The 21,367-nt window shown below is 45.0% G+C and overlaps 1 protein-coding gene across 5 annotated transcripts in view; it reads left to right on the top strand.

Annotated features, from left to right (window-relative positions):
• LOC139550336 (receptor-type tyrosine-protein phosphatase S-like) overlaps positions 1 to 21,367 on the top strand; it is a 125,323-nt gene that overhangs the window by 7,332 nt on the left and 96,624 nt on the right. For 4 of the 5 annotated variants that reach the window (XM_071361176.1, XM_071361175.1, XM_071361174.1 and 1 more), the window contains exons 2-5: positions 4,905 to 4,982; positions 10,424 to 10,631; positions 14,580 to 14,725; positions 16,099 to 16,240. In XM_071361176.1, the coding sequence (XP_071217277.1) occupies positions 10,493 to 10,631; positions 14,580 to 14,725; positions 16,099 to 16,240 (427 nt within the window). In that variant the 5' untranslated portion in view covers positions 4,905 to 4,982; positions 10,424 to 10,492. The remainder of the gene's footprint in view (positions 1 to 4,904; positions 4,983 to 10,423; positions 10,632 to 14,579; positions 14,726 to 16,098; positions 16,241 to 21,367) is intronic. The other variant, XM_071361173.1, reaches the window with a different exon arrangement.

Genomic DNA, 21,367 nt, shown 5'->3' with positions numbered 1-21,367 from the left:
GTGCATGTACCTGCCGCCCATACAGGTGTACATGTACCTGCCGCCCATACAGGTGTACATGTACCTGCCGCCCATACAGGTGTACATGTACCTGCCGCCCATACAGGTGTACATGTACCTGCCGCCCATACAGGTGTGCATGTACCTGCCGCCCATACAGGTGTGCATGTACCTGCCGCCCATACAGGTGTGCATGTACCTGCCGCCCATACAGGTGTGCATGTACCTGCCGCCCATACAGGTGTGCATGTACCTGCCGCCCATACAGGTGTGCATGTACCTGCCGCCCATACAGGTGTGCATGTACCTGCCGCCCATACAGGTGTGCATGTACCTGCCGCCCATACAGGTGTGCATGTACCTGCCGCCCATACAGGTGTGCATGTACCTGCCGCCCATACAGGTGTGCATGTACCTGCCGCCCATACAGGTGTGCATGTACCTGCCGCCCATACAGGTGTACATGTACCTGCCGCCCATACAGGTGTGCATGTACCTGCCGCCAATACAGGTGTGCATGTACCTGCCGCCCATACAGGTGTGCATGTACCTGCCGCCCATACAGGTGTGCATGTACCTGCCGCCCATACAGGTGTGCATGTACCTGCCGCCCATACAGGTGTGCATGTACCTGCCGCCCATACAGGTGTGCATGTACCTGCCGCCCATACAGGTGTGCATGTACCTGCCGCCCATACAGGTGTGCATGTACCTGCCGCCCATACAGGTGTGCATGTACCTGCCGCCCATGGATAAAGGTTTGTGGCAGGCTCATATATGCTAATTGAGCAGTGAGTTGACAAGGTCTCAGCCATCAGGCTGCTTAATAAACCAATGAACAGACAGACAGACAGACCAAGGACCTGTTTTAATGATAGAGACAGCAGGGATGTTGACAGGTCTGAAGTGTTCCTCTGGTTATTGGTGGGGGACATTTGCCTGTTTCTCTCTGTTGAAGCTGTTTATCCTAGAGAAAGTGATGTTTAGTCTTAGGAATTAGCATCATCTCTCTCTGTCAGTGAGAATGTGTTATAGTGTGGGTGGGTGTGTTTGCAGTGTGTGAATGAATGTGTGTGAAGGCTGTGATAATGATTCTTGTCCATATACAGCTTTTTATGATCAGAGACTCTTTACAAGTATTAACATGTCAGCTATATGAAAGTGAGCATGTTGAATACAGCAATGATTCCCTGTCCTTTTTGTTGTGTGGCCCACCTAAGTCTAATAGGAGTCAAACCAACAGCAGTGTTTTGAAAAAAAGAAAGACAAAAAAAGTATTTTGTTTTATTATATTTTTTACCAAGGACCGACTAATCCTGTCTTGAGCCTTTCCCTCAAAAGCACCAGCTGGTTACCTTGGGATCATTTTGAGTACAATATCTTGTCCCAGTCATCATGAAATCTCTCCTCCTAACAGTATCTTCCCTCTTCACTTTAACTACAACAGATAAAAGAGATGCAAAACCTAGGTTACCATGGCAACAAAGGTCACAGGGTCACCATCATATCCTGGACAATTCCGTTTGATTTGAAAGTCATATTTATCCAATCTGCATTATGCTACAGTCTACCATAAGGCCGCCAATTCAATTGAACAGCCACACTGTGCTTTGAACTATTCTGCATAGGCCTGGTTGCCTGTAAGTAAATGTTTCCCTTCCTTCTTAACCAATTGTGTAATCCGGCCTATATGTACTTTAATACCATTTGGTGCTATGTTTCCTGCGTTTTAAAAGCCAGTCCATCTGTTGGCTCCATCTGAGGGCACATACTGTACAGTCAGTGAGCAGATGCCAGTAGTTCCTCTGTGTCTGTCCTTGAAACCCCTTTTAGCTGAGTAGGCTTACTGTACGGGACAGTACACCACCGCTTTGGAGATATTAATGTGACCACAACACTGCACTAAGCACTTGACTTCACCACCAATGTGAATCAGGTTGGTTAAACCCTTTGGTGCAGTCAGTGTGGGCTGTTTGGGTCGGATAAGGAGAAGGTCCTCTGTAGCTCAGTTGGTAGAGCATGGCGCTTGCAATGCCAGGATAGTAGGTTTGATTCCTGGGACCACCCATATGTTAAATGTGTGCATGCATGACTGTAAGTTTCTTTGCTAAATGGCATGAATATGCTTTCACGGATCAATGAGAGGACTGGTGCAGGTGCTAGGAGTACTGTATATCTTGAGAATGCAGCCAAGAAAGTAGAGTTTTTGTCACATAGCTACAGCCACTGCTGAGCTCAAACTCAGGCAGGGAGGTCTTTAGGCTCCTGCTATGGGGACTTAAGTGGTCGAGAGGAAATCGAATACTGAGATTAGTTGAAGGAAAACAAAGCGTATGCCATACACGGCTGCACGCACCCACACACACACACACACACACTCAGGAAGCTTAACACACAGTCTTTCTAAGCCCTTCAGTGCCCATTCCTCCTCTCCAAACCCCAGAGAGGAACGATCACTAAATGCAGCATCAACCACAAGCCAAGCGGAAGCTCCCTACGGTTCGAAGGGAATACATTTTTTTAAATATATTCATTCTCGGAAGTGTGATTTAAGGATCACTCATCCTGGCTCGCAGCTTAACATGAGTAAATGGGGTAATCTCTTGATGGCTTCTGGTTTGGGAATGTTTGAGCTTGATAACGTTCCTTATTCCCAAATATTCCTTCCTGTAGGAACTGGTATTAATTCTGTTTGATACAGTTCTGTACTTGTATGTAGGGCTAGTATGTTATTGCTAGTGGGAATAGCTAATACTGGGAATTTCTAAATACTGCTATATAACTCAGGAACATTAATATTGCAGTTTTGTTAAGGGACCCTGGTCTGAATCTTTATTGGTATGCAGCGGAGTAAACAGTGCTCCTGCTAGGAGACTGGCGGCTAGGAGACTGGCGGCTAGGAGACTGGCGGCTAGGAGACTGGCGGCTAGGAGACTGGCGGCTAGGAGACTGGCGGCTAGGAGACTGGCAGCTAGGAGACTGGCGGCTAGGAGACTGACGGCTAGGAGACTGACGGTTATGTAGTCTTGTCGGGAAAGGCTTGGATGGCTTGTGAAGTGGGAATCACAGGAACACAAAGACAACAGCTCCCCTGCACAAAATGTAACCGAGGCCGACGCAGCATCAGCCTGCGGTAAGACGTGCCTCATCCTTGGCTGCTTCTCTCTCTCTGTGTGTGTGTGTGTGTGTTTGTGTGTGTGAAAGAGAGGCTGAGAGAGTGAGTGTCGGTCGAACCCCATGATGCTTTGCCATCTGCCGTGTGTGTATGTGTCCACATGTACGTTTGTGTGTGTGTGTACGTGCATGTGTGAATGACTGTCTCTTTGCCAGCAGGGTCTAGATGCTCCAGAAGCCTCTCCCTGGCCTTACTGCAGCTCCATCTCTATACCACATCACAGGAGCTGCTCTTGCCCAAAAACAATAGATTCACAAAGTGTATACATACTACAGTAGGAAATCTGTAATGATATGGAAGCAAAGCCCCCTCCATCAGTTTGTGTGTGCTTGTGCATGTGTACTACAGTGTGTGTGTGGTTTTGTGTAGTCTGATTTTCTATCACTAAAGTCATGTCTGTTCACCTGTATTGGTCTGGAGACACTCCTCATCAGTCTGTTCACCTGTATTGGTCTGGAGACACTCCTCATCAGTCTGTTCACCTGTATTGGTCTGGAGACACTCCTCATCAGTCTGTTCACCTGTATTGGTCTGGAGACACTCCTCATCAGTCTGTTCACCTGTATTGGTCTGGAGACACTCCTCATCAGTCTGTTCACCTGTATTGGTCTGGAGACACTCCTCATCAGTCTGTTCACCTGTATTGGTCTGGAGACACTCCTCATCAGTCTGTACACCTGTATTGGTCTGGAGACACTCCTCATCAGTCTGTTCACCTGTATTGGTCTGGAGACACTCCTCATCAGTCTGTACACCTGTATTGGTCTGGAGACACTCCTCATCAGTCTGTTCACCTGTATTGGTCTGGAGACACTCCTCATCAGTCTGTTCACCTGTATTGGTCTGGAGACACTCCTCATCAGTCTGTACACCTGTATTGGTCTGGAGACACTCCTCATCAGTCTGTTCACCTGTATTGGTCTGGAGACACTCCTCATCAGTCTGTTCACCTGTATTGGTCTGGAGACACTCCTCATCAGTCTGTTCACCTGTATTGGTCTGGAGACACTCCTCATCAGTCTGTTCACCTGTATTGGTCTGGAGACACTCCTCATCAGTCTGTACACCTGTATTGGTCTGGAGACACTCCTCATCAGTCTGTACACCTGTATTGGTCTGGAGACACTCCTCATCAGTCTGTTCACCTGTATTGGTCTGGAGACACTCCTCATCAGTCTGTACACCTGTATTGGTCTGGAGACACTCCTCATCAGTCTGTTCACCTGTATTGGTCAGAAGACACTCCTCCTGGTTGCTCTCCTGTAGCTACTAACTCCAGGTCGTAGTATATCTCCCAGCTATCTCCCAGCTACTGCTTGGCCATAAACCTACCCAAAGAAACAGATCCTGCTTGTGATCTCACGTCTCACTGGCTGATTTGTTGTCATGGAGACAGGGCCCGTAGAGACTGCCTCAGCCCGACTGTGGTGCAAGGCATGCTGGGTAAGAGGAAGGGGTGGGGTACAGGGGAGGGTGAGGGTGAGGGTGAGGTGATAAAAACCAAACAGTGGAACAGGAAAGTGATGCTTAGGATCATAATAGAGACATTACCATGAATTACCCTTAATTTGCTGTTAGATTCCTTACGAGGTATCTCGCAAACTGAAAATATTTTAGCCTTGAACCGGGTGGGGCTCACAAAGGCTGTATGTGTGTGTGTGTGTTGTTATGAGGTCGCACATACCCTCAGGTATTGATAACTCATCTCCTCCTTCCTGTGTTGTTGCAGGTCCACTGGATGGTCACACTGAGGATTCCACAGAGCAGGCCATGATGCCTCAGCCAGGGCTGTAGGGAACACCCAGAGGTAAGAACACACACACATGGCCCTGATGCATGGTACTGCTGATGTAGTATATGCTGTGTGTAGGTACAGTACAGTAATATCTCCACACTTGGCTGGAGAATAAGTTAAAGGGATACTAATGAGGCCCTTTATCCACTTCCCTAGAATCAAATGATACCATTTGTATGTCTCTGTGTCCAGTATGAAGGGAGTTAGCATTGGCTTGTGAAACTACCTCCAACATGCTAGCATGAGCAGAAAGCATGAAAGCATCTGCTAGCATGAGCAGATACCCATAGACTTCCAGTCATTGCACTAATGTTAGTTAGCAATTGCGCTAGCACAACTTAGCAACTTCCTTCAAACTGCATGCAGAGACATACAACTGGTATCCACAAGTTCATCTGACTCTGGGGAAGTGGAAAAGTGCATCATTGCCAAAATCCTTTAAAGGAACGTGTGCCAGGGTTGAGCATGAAAGCACAGAGGCAAATAGGCCATTCTGACTGCCAGCCAACAGGGTCAATGCAGTGGGAGTAGAGATGGGTTTTAGAGGATTAACAAGTGTTAGGACAGATCCTGGCAAGGCCTGCAGTACAGTAGCTAGGACTGTTTCTCCATTCACAGATAGACTTACTGTAAGCCCCTTTGTTTAACTGTGTTAGTGGACCACAGTCGGGCAGCTGTTGCAGCTGGGGAACGGGTCGTGGTGAAAGAGAAGGATCAAAGATTTAGATAGCAGGTTAAATACAAGCGAGAAGAAGAGACAGGAGGAAGGAGACACGGGGGTGGGGGGGGGGGGGTAAACAGAGAGATGGAGAGACAGGGGACAGGGAAGGATCACGGGTTTAGATAGCAGGTTAACTACAAGATGGAGAGACAGGGGACAGGGAAGGATCACGGGTTTAGATAGCAGGTTAACTACAAGATGGAGAGACAGGGGACAGGGAAGGATCACGGGTTTAGATAGCAGGTTAACTACAAGCTGGAGAGACAGGGGACAGGGAAGGATCACGGGTTTAGATAGCAGGTTAACTACAAGATGGAGAGACAGGGGACAGGGAAGGATCACGGGTTTAGATAGCAGGTTAACTACAAGATGGAGAGACAGGGGACAGGGAAGGATCACGGGTTTAGATAGCAGGTTAACTACAAGATGGAGAGACAGGGGACAGGGAAGGATCACGGGTCTAGATAGCAGGTTAACTACAAGATGGAGAGACAGGGGACAGGGAAGGATCACGGGTTTAGATAGCAGGTTAACCTCTAATTCCTCCCAAACCCGGATCCGGGAGCACCCCCCACAGTAAAAAAGCTGACTAGCATAGCCTAGCATAGCGTCACAAGTAAATACTAGCATCTAAATATCATTAAATCACAAGTCCAAGACACCAGATGAAAGATACACATCTTGTGAAACCAGCCATAATTTCTGATTTTTAAAATGTTTTACAGGGAAGACACAATATGTAAATCTATTAGCTAACCACGATAGCAAAAGACACAACTTTCTTTTCCCACCATTTTTTTCCTGCATGGGTAGCTATCACAATTTTGACCAAATAAAGATATATATAGCCACTAACCAAGAAACAACTTCATAAGATGACAGTCTGATAACATATTTATTGTATAGCATATGTTTTTTTTGAAAAATTTGTATATTTCAGGTATAAATCACAGTTCTACATTGCAGCTGCAATCTGAAATAGTGCCGAAGCTGCCAGAATAATTACAGAGACCAACGTCAAATACCTAATTACTCATCTTAAAACATTTCTGAAAAATACACAGCGTACAGCAAATGAAAGCCCAACATCTTGTGAATCCAGCCAATATGTCAGATTTTTTAAGTGTTTTACAGCGAAAACACAATATAGCATTATATTAGCTTAGCACAATAGCCAGAAACACAAGCAATTTACCAGCAGCACAGGTTAGCGATCGTAACAATACAGCAAAAGATATATAATTTTGGACTAACCTTGATATACTTCATCAGATGACAGTCCTGTAACATCATATTACACAATGCATATAGGTTTTGTTCGAAAATGTGCATATTTAGCAGCACAAATCGTGGTTATACAATGTGATCAGTGGCAACAGGTCATGCATTCTGGTCGGCGCCATCTTGGAAAGGCACCTAATCTAATCAATAAATAATCGTAAACTTGACTAAAAAATACAGGTTGGACAGCAAATGAAAGATGCATTAGTTATTAATGCAACCGCTGAGTTAGATTTTTAAAATTAACGTTACTAGACATACAGTGTGCGTTACAGCCAGACTAGTGCCGCAATAATGGCGGACAAATCCGTTTACATTTTTACACATAAATACGGAATAACATCATAAATAGCTCTTACTTTTGGACGAGCTTCCATCAGAATCTTGGGCAAGGTGTCCTTTGTCCAAAAGAATCGTTGCTTGGTTGTAAAACGTCATCTTCAACTTCGGAATTAGCAGCTAACAATAGCTATGTGGCCACAACATGCCCAAATCCTCAAAACGCAATACTAAGGAAATTCCGAAAATAGCAATATACTCGCATAAACTGATATAACTCGGTTTAAAATAACTTCGTTATGATGTTTCTAACACCCATATCGAATTAAATTACAGACGGATATATCTAAGGCTGATAACTGAGCGTTTCAAAATGCCATCCTCAGGTCTTGCTTTGCGTAATGACGAATGTCGAAAAGAGAGCTCCCTTCGTTCCTTGGCCTTTTATAAGGTTTGAGATCTACGTAGAAACTCCATTCCACTTCTCATTGGTTACTGACATCCAGGGGAAGGCGGGTGTAGTTCATGTCGACCCATAGGATACATACAGAGCTTTAAACTGATCTGAGAACAGAGCCTCGTTTTCAGACCTTCGCAGTTCCTGTCATGAATTTCGCTGCAGAAAGAGTTCTGGTTCACCCACAGACATAATTCAAACGGTTTTAGAAACTAGAGATTGTTTTCTATCCAATAGTAATAATAATATGCATATTGTACGAGCAAGAATTGAGTACGAGGCAGTTTAATTTGGGAACGATAAATGTCCAAGTTGAAACAGCACCCCCTGTAGTGTCAAGAGGTTTTAACTACAAGATGGAGAGACAGGGGACAGGGAAGGCGGAGCTGGGGATGATGAGATGTGGTGAGAGAGGGAGAGACGGGACAGAGAGACAGAGACGGGACAGGGGACATGTAGACAGGGGACAGAGGGACAGATATACAGGGGACAGGGAGAAAAGGAGACAAGACAGGAGAAAGAGAGACAGGAGAAAGAGAGATAGGACAGGGTGACAGGAGACATTGAGACAGGGGACAGAGAGACAGGGGACAGAGATACTGGGGAGATGGAGGACAGAGAGACAGGAGACAGAGAGACAAGGTACAGACAGTAAGGAGACAGAGAGACAGAAAGTTAGAAGGGTGAAGGGATATAGGAGGAGACATGTATGAGATGAGAGAAGGGTAGACCAGAACAGAGTTAGTGACAGACCACTCAAGATGTAATTAGATCAGGACCAATTCGCAACAGTGGGAAAGAAGTAATTCCAGAATGAATTTATTTCATCAGAAATTTCTCTAACCCTTTTACCATGCTACCGTGCAGAATCAGCCCAGTTTCTGCCAGTCAGGCAGTTCAACACAGGACCCACATTGACGAGGACGAGGCATATATTTGCTTCTTATCATCCCCTGCATCATGCTGATGATGCTCGCCAATAAATTGAGTTTCTTTAAGAGGAGAATTCATTGCGCTGCTGGAATGGTACTTGAATGAGCTCTGATTAGGTTGCAGCTATTAGGTTATTGAATTGAAAAGTAAATCCTGAAAGCTTTTCTATTCCATATCTATTAGGAAGTGCTCTCAGAGCCTAGATAAGAGAGAGGGGGAAGCAGGGAAGTAGCGCTCCATGAAATATATGTCAGATGGACAGATACGTTTATAGACTAGTTATATTTAGAGCTCAAACAGGGTTATAGAGCCAGACGCTAATTCCTTTTAATGTGTCATTAGCCCGTCAGTCTGATAAGAGCTGGATAATTCCATATACATATTAATATGGAACACTCCTCCAGAATGGTAGGACGTTTCTGTATTAGGATCACAGTCAACCCTTTCACTGGATGTGGAAAACTGTTGATAACTTTGGGAAGTGTAGGACGTGTGTGTGTGGGTGGGTAGGTGTGCGCACACACGTGTACTTGTGTGTGTTCCTCTAATCATCTGTATGTGTCTGTCTCTCTCTGTGTGTCTCTCTCTGTGTGTCTCTCTCTGTGTCTCTCTCTGTGTCTCTCTCTGTGTCTCTCTCTCTGTGTCTCTCTCTGTGTGTCTCTCTCTGTGTGTCTCTCTATGTGTGTCTCTCTCTGTGTGTCTCTCTCTGTGTCTCTCTCTGTGTCTCTCTCTGTGTCTCTCTCTGTGTCTCTCTCTGTGTCTCTCTCTGTGTCTCTCTCTGTGTCTCTCTCTGTGTCTCTCTCTGTGTCTCTCTGTGTCTCTCTCTGTGTGTCTCTCTGTGTGTGTTCCATCAGTTCTGAACAGAATAAATGTGTGTATGCTACCGTGCAGATAAGGAAGGAGGGAGGGAGGGATAGATGTGACCAGAGGAGTTATTGACTCCTGGGCAGGGAGCTTCTGCAGAGCTCGGCTCTGAAACACCCAGCTCAGAGGAGTCAGGCCCAATCCCCTTGGCTGGACTAGGATTACCCACAGGACATCTATTATAGGGGGGCTTTACCGTCTAACATAATGGACACTCTTATTGAATATTGCATGGTGCCCGGATGGCCAAACACACCTTTTGCTTTAATATCCTCTTTGACTGAGTGTTTCCCTATTAGGGGCACAGAGGTTTTATGAACGTGTGTACCACAGGAGGTTGGTGGCACCTTCATTGGGGAGGACAGGCTCATGGTAATAGCTGGAGTGGAATCAGTGGAATGGTATCAAATACATCAAACACATGGTTTCCAGGTGTTTGATGCCATTCCATTCTCTCTGTTCCAACCATTATTATGAGCCGTCCTCCCCTCAGCAGCCTCCACTGCTATGTACACCTTTTATGTTTGTGTGGCCAGTGGAGGTAAACTGTTCCAGTAGAAAGGCTATTACAGCAGTGGCTGAAGAGGCTGAATATGTCTGTACTGGGATAGTAACATACAGAACAATAATATTTGGAATTGCATCAAACACATGGAAACCATGTGTTTGATGTATTTGATGCCATTCCACCAATTCCGCACCAGCCATTACCATGAGCCCGTCCTCCCCAATTAAGGTGACACCAGCCTCCTGTGCTGTATACACATGCAGACGCTTGCTTGACCTCTAAAGGGTTTTTCATTCAATTGACCTAGTCTGCTTTCATCACCGGCTATGTTAATTGTTCTTCAAAAGTATGTTTTCTCCGTCATATGTATTTGTACATATTTGTTTAAATTTGTTTGTTTGTTTATTCAGAGTGCCAAGCCCTGCTGAGGGAAGTTTCCCCCCCATCCCCCACCTCCATCCCCTATTGCAGGAGGTACCATGGTTCCCCCCAGGCCAGGTGGAACCGTAGCCCAGTCCAGGGCGACTCGTACTAGGTACGGACTCTGCTTCTACCCCCCTTGTCTGCTACTGCCACTGCTGGTGCTCACATCCCTGCCCAACCTGTCTGAGGCGGTGGGTAAGTAACACATTACAGATATACTGTATGTTAGTTCATGTGTCTGTCCATCTGTATGATGTTTGTTGAGATATTTATGTGTAGGTTTGTCAGTTTGTCTAAATGGCTGTCCGTGCCTCTACTGTATCTATCTATCTCTCTATCTTTGTTCTCTCTCTTTATCTCCCTCATTCTCTACCTCCCTCCCTCTTTCTCCTTCTCTGCTGACTGACAGCTGTAACAGTGAGTTGTGTTGGTCAGCGCTAGCTGCAGTGAGTGGTGACGTGGTGTTGATGACCATCTTCCTGTCTACCTGTCTATTTTGCAGTGATAGGTGTTTAACAAGCTCTGTAATGCACTGAAAAACGGTGAACACACGTCAGCACATACTCAATCTTCACCTTTATCAAAGTATCATGTCTTCATATGTCTGGTCTTGTGGATCTTAAATGAGACAGGGGAACATAGAACACATCTCATTTTAACCCTGCAACACTGAAAACGCTATGGAAGTATGTGGCATTCAAGAACAGAAATATTTTTTAACACACTGGTGAGTAATGAGGGGTTGTCAGCACGGACTCAGTCAATCATCACATTTAGGCTATTGTATGAAAGCACGTCTTGATATGTCTTACAGTTCTAACATGCTGACTAGACTGGGAATGCACGTATGTCCTCCTGCGCCATTGAGCGCATGTTTATTTTGTTCATCCACACCAGAAGTGATCAGGACACGCAAGTTGAAATATCAAAACAAACTCTGAACCAACTATATTAATTTGGGGACAGGTCGAAACACATGAAACATTCATAGCCATTTAGCTAGCTAGCTTGCTGTTGCTAGCAAATTTGTCCTGGGATATAACATTGGGTTGTTTTTTTACCTAAAATGCACAAGGTCCTTTTTTTCTGGATCTTTGAAGAATTTCAACCCATTTTCACACAAAATCGTGTGTTTCTCTACTCCGACCAACTAATCCACAGATAAAAGGGGAAACCTAGTTAGTTTTTAGTAATCCTCTCCTCCTTCAGTCTTCTTCTTCTGTGAACTTCATATGGTGGTTGGCAACCAACTTTAAGGTGCATTACCACCACCATCTGGACTGGAGTATGGACCTCAGTTCATCTTTCAATCACCCACGTGGGTATATGCTCCTAAAAACCAATGAGGAGAGGCTAAGTTCTATTTTAGCGCCTGGTAACGCAGATGCTTGTTGACGCGCGAAAGCAGTTTAGATGAAAATATTGAATAACATGTATGTGTACATTTATTTTGCAACGCTCTCGCATGTAACACTCGCGAGAGAGTCATAAATATATATACAGTACCAGTCTAAGTTTGGACACCTACTCATTCAAGGGTTTTTGTAGGTATATATATTTCTTTACATATTTTAATGTATTATTTCCCCCTAACTCTATCACCCCTGCCCTAATTGGAGTAAACTAATGGACAACGACACTTAGGCTTCTACTTCCAGGTTATACATACTATATCTAGAGGTGTTACCTTATGTATTTCAGTCAACACTTCTAGCAGTGTTGCTCTGTGACTCGAAGAAGATAGCGGCCCCAATAACAGCCCCAAAATAGCAGTCGTATTTCTAACTCTTATGAAGCGCCTATGTTAATATTTGTTTTGGTTGGAATACTTAATTGTTATGGCTCGGACTATGAGTTTTCCGTGACCGTGTAAACTCACCAGGAACAACCCTGGGCCATAGTTTTAGGCTACTTCTGTAATTGGCATGGATTTACAGTGGAACGGTTTGATCTGGTCAGACTTGTCCAGACAGGTCTAATTTCCTGCATGCAGCCGTAGAGGGGGTGATTATAGTATTATAACACGCACCTGCTACCTACTGCCGCATATCTCCACATTACCCCTACCTATCATTGCTATTAGATAATCATAGCCTTGTAGTGTTTCATTACGATAGGCCAGAGATATTAGTCTATCATTATACCCTGCTGTCAGCCAGGGAGTGAAGCAGTGAAGGCTATTCGACCCGCTGCTTTTAAAGGGACAGACAACCTTCTTGAGTGTCCTCATAGAATTCAATAGCATTCAAATGATGCAACTGGTTCTGTATGTCTGGGTTTATTATAGATCCATGGAACCGGAACCGAAGGCTCCAACCTGGTTCAGAATGCAGCCAGAGGCCAGTATTGGTCATAGAAATAGAATTGGTTCTGGTTAGCAGTGGCAGTAACACACCAGTAATCACCTCTTCGAAATTGCAAAAATGTAAACCGATGTTGAATATGAATTCAACCCCCTTACACAGCTCCGCAAAGTAGTGCAACACTTCACAACTAACAGTGTATGGTGCCGTGTATGGTTGAAAGACTACAATAATACACAGTTTGTTAGACAAGGTATTGTTGAGGTTTCTGCTCAGCCACTTTACCTCGCAGCTCAGAGGTAGGCTGGCTGCTGTGTGACTGTTACTCACTGAAGTGTGAAGTTAGCAGCGGAGGGAGGAAAGCCAGAAAGCCAGAGTGCTTTTCTGTCTGTTAGTGATTTGAGGGGGGATGATGGTGTGGTTTCTTCAGCTGCTTCTTCTCTCTAGAGTAGAACCGAATCAGCATAGCAAGACCTGGCCCAGAGAGGGAGGAGGGAGAGAGGGAGGGAGGTTGCTATGGTGAGGGTTAGGCCGGCTTTACCCTGATGGATAGAACGTATTCTGCAGCTGAGGAGGAGGTAAGCTGGCTGCCATGGTAACAGTCCACAGAAACAGAGGGACAGAACTGTGTGTGTGTAAGAGAAGATGAACATTTATGAAGTAGCTTGACAAGATTGGATTTTTTGCACAATGGAGATGTATGGATTCTGTGTCTGGAATTGATTTCTATTTGCCGTTTCTAATAAGCATACAGTATAGAGAAAAGGAAATTGTTTTTGCTCCCAGAGAAACAGACAGCAGCTGATATGTTTGATAAGTCGGAGCTAAATGAATGTTTCTAAGGCAATATAACATTTTATAAAATAATACTTTATAAGAAGGAGCTTCAAGTAAAAGAGATACTGTATATAGTATTAAAGAGATACTGTATATAGTGTTAAAGAGATACGGTATATAGTATGAATGAAATGCATAATGTATGCAATCTCTAAGTCCTTGTTCTAAAAAAAATATTTTTTTGTAACTGGCAGATCCACCCCCCACACATTTTTTTTCCTGAACTGAGTTGGGGTCTCAACTTACTGTTGAGAGTTAGAATAGTAGAATACACAAGGTGCACAAGGGCAACAACATGTTGCTTAGGACCTCCAAAAGGCTAGGGCCGGCTCTGACTGCATGTGTGCGTATGGATGTGGGTAGGCACTATGCAGAACCGCCAGCCACTGCGGCCCATCATGATGAGTTTTTTTGTGGCTCCCTCCCCATCAAAGTTGCCCATCACTGCATTAAAGCCAATTATCTCCTGTGAATTTCCACGACCCCTTTTAATATCCCCGGCATAGCACCCACCCATGTGTTCTAACAATCTGTGCTGCATAGTGGAGTAGCATGCCTCGGGGTAGTGAAAAAACCTGCTCCTGTGAAGATGAAGCACATATTTTATTGATGACACACAGGAAGTCCTTGGTAATGTCCTCTAAATGGTAGCCAGGAAGTGGACTGTACTTTGCGGCCAATCACCACGTCCATCACGACACAGTGATGTCATGTCAATCTCTTCCTGTCCACGGCTTTGGACTAGTTGGCATCTCTTCAGTGAGAGCTGTCTGTCTTTGGGGACGCCCCGTGATGATTTATGTATAGTGCACAGGGAAAGTATTAAGTAGCATCATTCTAATAATGTATAATATATCTCTCTCTCTCGCTCTCTCTCTCTGTCCCTCTGTCCCTCTGTTTCTCTATCTACTTTTTGTTGTCTGAGCTGTATTATGTCTTGGACTCCTGGCTGCAGAATTTCCATACGAGGACAGTAAAGTTTTAATTTAATTGTCTATCTCAGCGGCACCCAAGTTCACCAAGATCCCCGGGGACCAGATCGGGGTTTCGGGGGGTGTGGCCTCGTTTGTGTGCCAGGCGTCAGGTGACCCCAAACCCATGGTCAACTGGAACAAGAAGGGCAAGAAGGTCAACTCCCAACGCATAGAGGTGAGTTAACACTATACTCCCAACACATGGAGGTGAGTAACCACTATACTCCCAACACATGGAGGTGAGTAACCACTATACCCCCAACACATGGAGGTGAGTAAACACTATACCCCCAACACATGGAGGTGAGTAACCACTATACTCCCAACACATGGAGGTGAGTAACCACTATACTCCCAACACATGGAGGTGAGTAAACACTATACTCCCAACACACGGAGGTGAGTAAACACTATACTCCCAACACACGGAGGTGAGTAAACACTATACTCCCAACACACGGAGGTGAGTAAACACTATACTCCCAACACACGGAGGTGAGTAAACACTATACTCCCAACACACGGAGGTGAGTAAACACTATACTCCCAACACACGGAGGTGAGTAAACACTATACTCCCAACACACGGAGGTGAGTAAACACTATACTCCCAACACACGGAGGTGAGTAAACACTATACTCCCAACACACGGAGGTGAGTAAACACTATACTCCCAACACACGGAGGTGAGTAAACACTATACTCCCAACACACGGAGGTGAGTAAACACTATACTCCCAACACACGGAGGTGAGTAAACACTATACTCCCAACACACGGAGGTGAGTAAACACTATACTCCCAACACACGGAGGTGAGTAAACACTATACCCCCAACACACGGAGGTGAGTAAACACTATACCCCCAACACACGGAGGTGAGTAAACACTATACCCCCAACACACGGAGGTGAGTAAACACTATACTCCCAACACACGGAGGTGAGTAAACACTATACTCCCAACACACGGAGGTGAGTAAACACTATACTCCCAACACACGGAGGTGAGTAAACACTATACTCCCAACACACGGAGGTGAGTAAACACTATACTCCCAACACACGGAGGTGAGTAAACACTATACTCCCAACGCACGGAGGTGAGTAAACACTATACTCTACAGATCATATTAGCAGTGGTGTACTGCTAAGTACTGAAGAAAAAATACTTTAACGTGCTACTTAAGTAGTTTTTGTGGTCTCTGTACTGCACTTTACTATTCATATATATATATATATTTTTTTTTTTTTCTTGGTCCTTCGTGGTCGTGCCTGGTTAATCACCTGGTTTCTGGCTCTTCCTGGTTCTATCTACTAGTTTCTCTCTCTTGTTTTCCTCCTCATTCCAAACGGTTTCCTGACTGGTTCTCTACTGGCTGTTTCCTGACTGTTTCTCTACTGGCTGTTTCCTGACTGGTTCTCTACTGGCTGTATCCTGACTGGTTCTCTACTGGCTTTATCCTGACTGGTTCTCTACTGGCTGGTTCCTGACTGGTTCTCTACTGACTGTTTCCTGATTGCTCCTTATCTCTTCCTCTCTCCTAGACAATAGAGTTTGATGATGGAGCGGGGGCTGTACTGAGGATCCAGCCTCTCAGGGCCCCCCGAGATGAGAATGTCTATGAGTGTGTGGCCCGCAACAGTGAGGGAGATGTGGCCACCACTGCCAAGCTGGCCATCATACGGGGTGAGTGTGTGTCTGTGTGTGTGTGTGACTGAGATCCTCTTCTTCTTCATGATCATCTACATTAATTCTGTCCATTTTAAGCAGACATATCTTGCACACACACAAACTCAGACACACACACACAGCTGCCCAGGGTCTCTCCCTTCATTCCCTTCACTGCCAACATAAGACGTAACAAACACCATGCTTACACACCCTTCTATAACAGGAAAGAAGCAGCTGTTCTTTTAAGTCTGAGAGTTAGTGTGAGTTAGTTTTGTTTGGCTGTGTTGAGGGCCAGTTAGCTGGTGTGCGTGTGATTTAGACTACGGCTTCTCTCTCATAATCACTTAATTCGTTCTCTTCCTAGACCAAGATGGTGTGAGTCTAATGCAGCCTGTCCCTTCAGTGCTAAGCTAATCTAATGTACTCTCTATAGTGCTAAGCGCTAGCCTAGCTGTTGGCTGGAGTTGGCTGTACGCCTAGGAGCTGTGGACTGGGCCTCGGCCAAACACAGGGGAGAGGGACGGAGAGAGGGAGAGAGAGAGTGGGAGAGATGGAGGGATGGCATATCAACACATTTTTACATAGGAAAGCAGAGGATTAGGACCGCGCTAGGATTGGAACCCATTTCTTCAGGAGGAAGAGGGATGGAGGGATTGAGGGATTGAGAGAGGGATACACAGCAGGATGAGGGGAGGAGAGAGACGGGGGATGAGGGGGAGGAGGGGTGGAACAACAAGAGTGGGGATGGAGAGTGACGGAAGGGATAGAAATAAGAGAGGATGTAGGGAGGGAGGGAGAGAGGGGTTGATTTGTCAGCCTTGGTGTTTCAGTAGAAGGCTGCTAGCCTGGGAAATATTTTCCTGTCCATCTGTTAGGCCTGTCATCACACAAACACACTCAATCCCTACTCTGTGTCTGTGGGACATTACTACAAAAACTGTAAAGCCCTTCACTGTGTGTGTGTGTGTGTGTGTGTGTGTGTGTGTGTGTGTGTGTGTGTGTGTGTGTGTGTGTGTGTGTGTGTGTGTGTGTGTGTGTGTGTGTGTGTGTGTGTGTGTGTGTGTGTGTGTGTGTGTGTGTGTGTGTGTGTGTGTGTGTGTGTGTGTGTGTGTGTGTGTGTGTGTGTGTGTGTGTGTGTGTGTGTGTGTGTGTGTGTGTGTGTGTGTGTGTGTGTGTACGTACATTCTGAATTTGAACTCAGGTATTTCCCAGAGGTGTAGACAGACAGGTAACTGCTAACTCTAACCCTTTCCCAGAAGTGTAGACAGACATTTCTATACCTTACAGTCTGTCTCCTAGACCTTGACTGCACCATAGACTAGTAGGTATAAATGTCATAGGAGAGACTGAGGTTACTGAAAGGTTTCGCTCTGCCCTCCACCAAGATACAGTGCATTCTGAAAGTATTCAGAACCCTTTACTTTTTCCACATGTTGTTACATTGCAGCAATATTCTATATTGAATTTAAGAAAGAAATCCCTCATCAATCTACACACAATACCCCATAATGACAAAGCAAAAACAGGTTTTTAGAAATGTTTGCAAATGTATTTAAAATAAAAACTGAAATATCATGTTTACCAAAGTATTTAGACCCTGTACTCAGTACTGTGTTGAAGCACCTTTGACAGTGATTACAGACTCGTGTCTTCTTGGGTATGACGCTACAAGCTTGGCACACCTGTATTTGGGGAGGTTCTCCCACTCTTCTCTGCAGATCTTCTCAAGCTCTGTCAGGTTGGATGGGGAGCATCGCTGCACAGCTATTTTCAGGTCTCTCCAGAGATGTTCAATCAGGTTAAAGTCTGGGTTCTGGCTGGGCCACTCAATGACATTCAGAGACTTGTTTCGAAGCCACTCCTGCGTTGTCTTGGCTGTGTGCTTAGGGTCGTTGTCCTGTTGGAAGGTGAACCTTCGCCCCAGTCTGAGGTCCTGAGCGCTCTGGAGCAGGTTTTCATCAAGGATCTCTCTGTACTTTGCTCCGTTAATCTTTCCCTCGATCCTGACATCCCCACAGCAGGATCCTGCCACCACCATGCTTCACCGTAGGGATGGTGCCAGGTTTCTTCCAGACGTGACACTTGGCTTTCAGTGCTAAGAGTTCAATCTTGGTTTCATCAGACTAGAGAATCGTCTTTCTCATGGTCAGAGAGTCTTTAGTTGCCTTTTGGCAAACTCCAAGTGTCTGGACGCTCTACCATAAAGACCTGATTGGTGGAGTGATGCAGAGATGCTTGTCCTTCTGGAAGGTTCTCCATCTCCACAGAGGAACTCTAGAGCTCTGTCAGAGTGACCATTGTGTTCTTCTCCCCCGATTGCCCAGTTTGGCTGGGCGGCCAGCTCTAGGAAGAGTCTTGGTGGTTCTAAACTTCTCCCATTTAAGAATGATGAAGGCCACTGTGTTCTTGGGGACCTTCAATGCTGCAGAACATTTTTGGTACCCTTCCCCAGATCTGTGCCTCGACACAATCGGAGCTCTTCGGACAATTCCTTCGACCTCATGGCTTGGTTTTTGCTCTGACATGCACAGTCAACTGTGGGACCTTATATAGGCAGGTGCCTGCCTTACTAAATCATGTCTATTGAATTGAATTTACCACAGGCGGACTCCAAGTTGTAGAAACATCTCAAGGATGGACAATGGAAACAGGACGCACCTGAGCTCAATTTCGAGTCTCATAGCAAAGGGTCTGAAAACGTATGTAAATAAGATATTTCAGTTTTTTATTTGTAAAAAAATTCTCAACCTGTTTTCATTCTGTCATTATGGTGTATTGTGTGAAGACTGATGAGGGGAAAAAATAATGTAATCAGTTTTAGAATAAGGCTGTAACATAACAAAATGTGGAAAGGGGAAGGGGTCTGAATACTTTCCGAATGCACTGTAAGCCCATACACAAATCAAATTCACATCAAATAAAATACAATCTTATTTGAAATATGCTTCGTAAACAACAGGTGTAGACTAACAGTGAAATGCTAATTTATGGATAATTTACAACAATGCAGACAATTTAATTACATTTTTTAATAACCTGTAAAAATCACATCAATAGCATAACTCCTATTCTTTCTCTAAAGGTTTATAAGATCATATAACACCTTGTTTTGCTGGGCCAGTCCTGACTCTCTCTCCCTATAGACGTTGGGTGGGGTATGGGTTACATTCCCAGCTCTCTTTTCAAGCTATTTAAGGCTTTATAAGATCGTGTACAGTAGCACCTTTTAATGGCTGCCGTTCTGACTCTGTCTCCCTGTGGGATGTACCCTACAGAAGCGTTGTGGTTGGCCACAGTAGGAAGTAAGCTACTCCTTAGCTTGACTGCTAATGGAGGCCGGCTTATGTAGCAGGCTGTGGTAACTGGGGTCGGGCAGAGGAGATATCTCATTTAGACACTCACACCTCTCTCTCCTTCACTCCATTGCTCGCCATCTCTCTGAGTATTTATCTGGTCAATGTGTCAGTGTATAATGTCTGTTGTTTGTATATTTGTATGTTATATGTGACAATGTGATTCTATTATACATTTTATTTGAATGTTGAAGGACTCTTGGAAGATTAGTTCAAATAAGGACTAAAAGATATCCTAATAAAATAAAATATCTGTCTCCACCTAGCTAGCTCTACCAAGCTACAGTATACCATCCCTCTATCTTTCTGTCCGTCTGTCTAACTCTCGCACTCTCACTCTTCCCCTATCTCTCGCTCTCTTGCTCCCTCCATCTCTTGCTCTCTGTCTTTTTCTCCCTCTTCCCTCTCTCTCTCTCTCTCTCTCTCTAGACAACGTGTTTTCGTAGTGCTGTGCCTAGGGGAGGTTTTAGTATCTGCAGTTCTGCATGTTTTTAACCTCCGGTGGGGGGAGAGATTCTCATCACTGCAGAAATGTGTGTTTGTGTATGCTAATACATGATTACCAAGGAAGGGAGGTAGGGGGTAGCAGGAAGGGTGGAAGGGAAGGTTTTCTACCACTATGACAAATATCTTTCTACATAGTTTGTCTGATCAGTGATTCCCCTAGAGTGTTCCTTGGCGAGATGCAGAGGTCCCTGATGCATTCAGGACTGCAAGCACCAAAACGTTCAACTGAGACTGTCGGCCAATAATATTTACGTGGGCGGTAACAGAGCTTGTCAGGGGAGTGAGGGAAAGTCAAAATGATAGGAGGCGGATCAACACTGCAAAGTGACTTGGGATTTGGATGCTTGTGTACAGTATGGTATGTGTCTGTGTTATTCATCTCACGCAGCAGATACCACTTGTCTGCTTTCACCAGACTAATGTGCTGTGTGTGCAGACCGATTTCATTCCAACATGGCCTAGCCCTAGTCTCTAGTGGAAAAATAATATGATATTAGTATGTGCATGTAGGGGTTGTGCATTGTCTGTGGCAGTATGTGGGGCTAAGTCAGGCTAAGTCGTATGTATGGATGAGAGACACACCACACTGGGGGTTTGTAGACAGATAGACATATGAGATTAAAGACAGAGCATCATTTCCATAAAGAGAACATTATCATTTAAAGTGTTTCCCCAAAGCTCTTTAGTCTCTTTTAAGTTGACACTATGAGGTAGAGAATTACTGCCCCAGATGACACCTAAATCGAAGTGGAGAAGGATCATACTCAATCAGGGTTTCCCCTAGGTTTGTTTTCAGGCGGGTCACATTTTCTATTGAACTAACCTTTTTTGTGTGTGTGTGCTAATGTGAATTTTTGTCTGTGTGTTTGTGTTGTGCATTTGTTTGTCCAAGTGTGTGTTTGTGCCATGATTTAATGTTTGCTTGCCTTGTTTGTGGTTGGTTCTGCTATAAGCAGGCATGCTTCCCTGTGCAAACACAATCAGGCTAGGATTAAAGCTGCTAGCCTCCAGTCACAACCCTAGAGGAAAACATTTGCCGCTACCCGCCAAGTCCCCAGTATGAAAAACTACCTTCACACACATGCGCACGCAGGCGCACACACTCACGTACATACACACTCTTTCAAGTCTTTGCAAAGCGTTCTGTTAGGTTCTGAACAAACAGAGTAAAAACTCACAGACGACTAGAAAAAGCTCAAACCAAGTTTATTCAACCACTGGGTCATACAGCTGCAAAGACAACATAGAAGTCACACAAGCACATCTTCATACCTCCCAACTA

Source organism: Salvelinus alpinus, chromosome 23, assembly GCF_045679555.1.
Source record: "Salvelinus alpinus chromosome 23, SLU_Salpinus.1, whole genome shotgun sequence".
Classification (NCBI taxonomy): Eukaryota; Metazoa; Chordata; class Actinopteri; order Salmoniformes; family Salmonidae; genus Salvelinus; species Salvelinus alpinus.
Note: the sequence above shows the minus strand (reverse complement) of the source record. Positions and strands in the feature narration are given on the sequence as shown.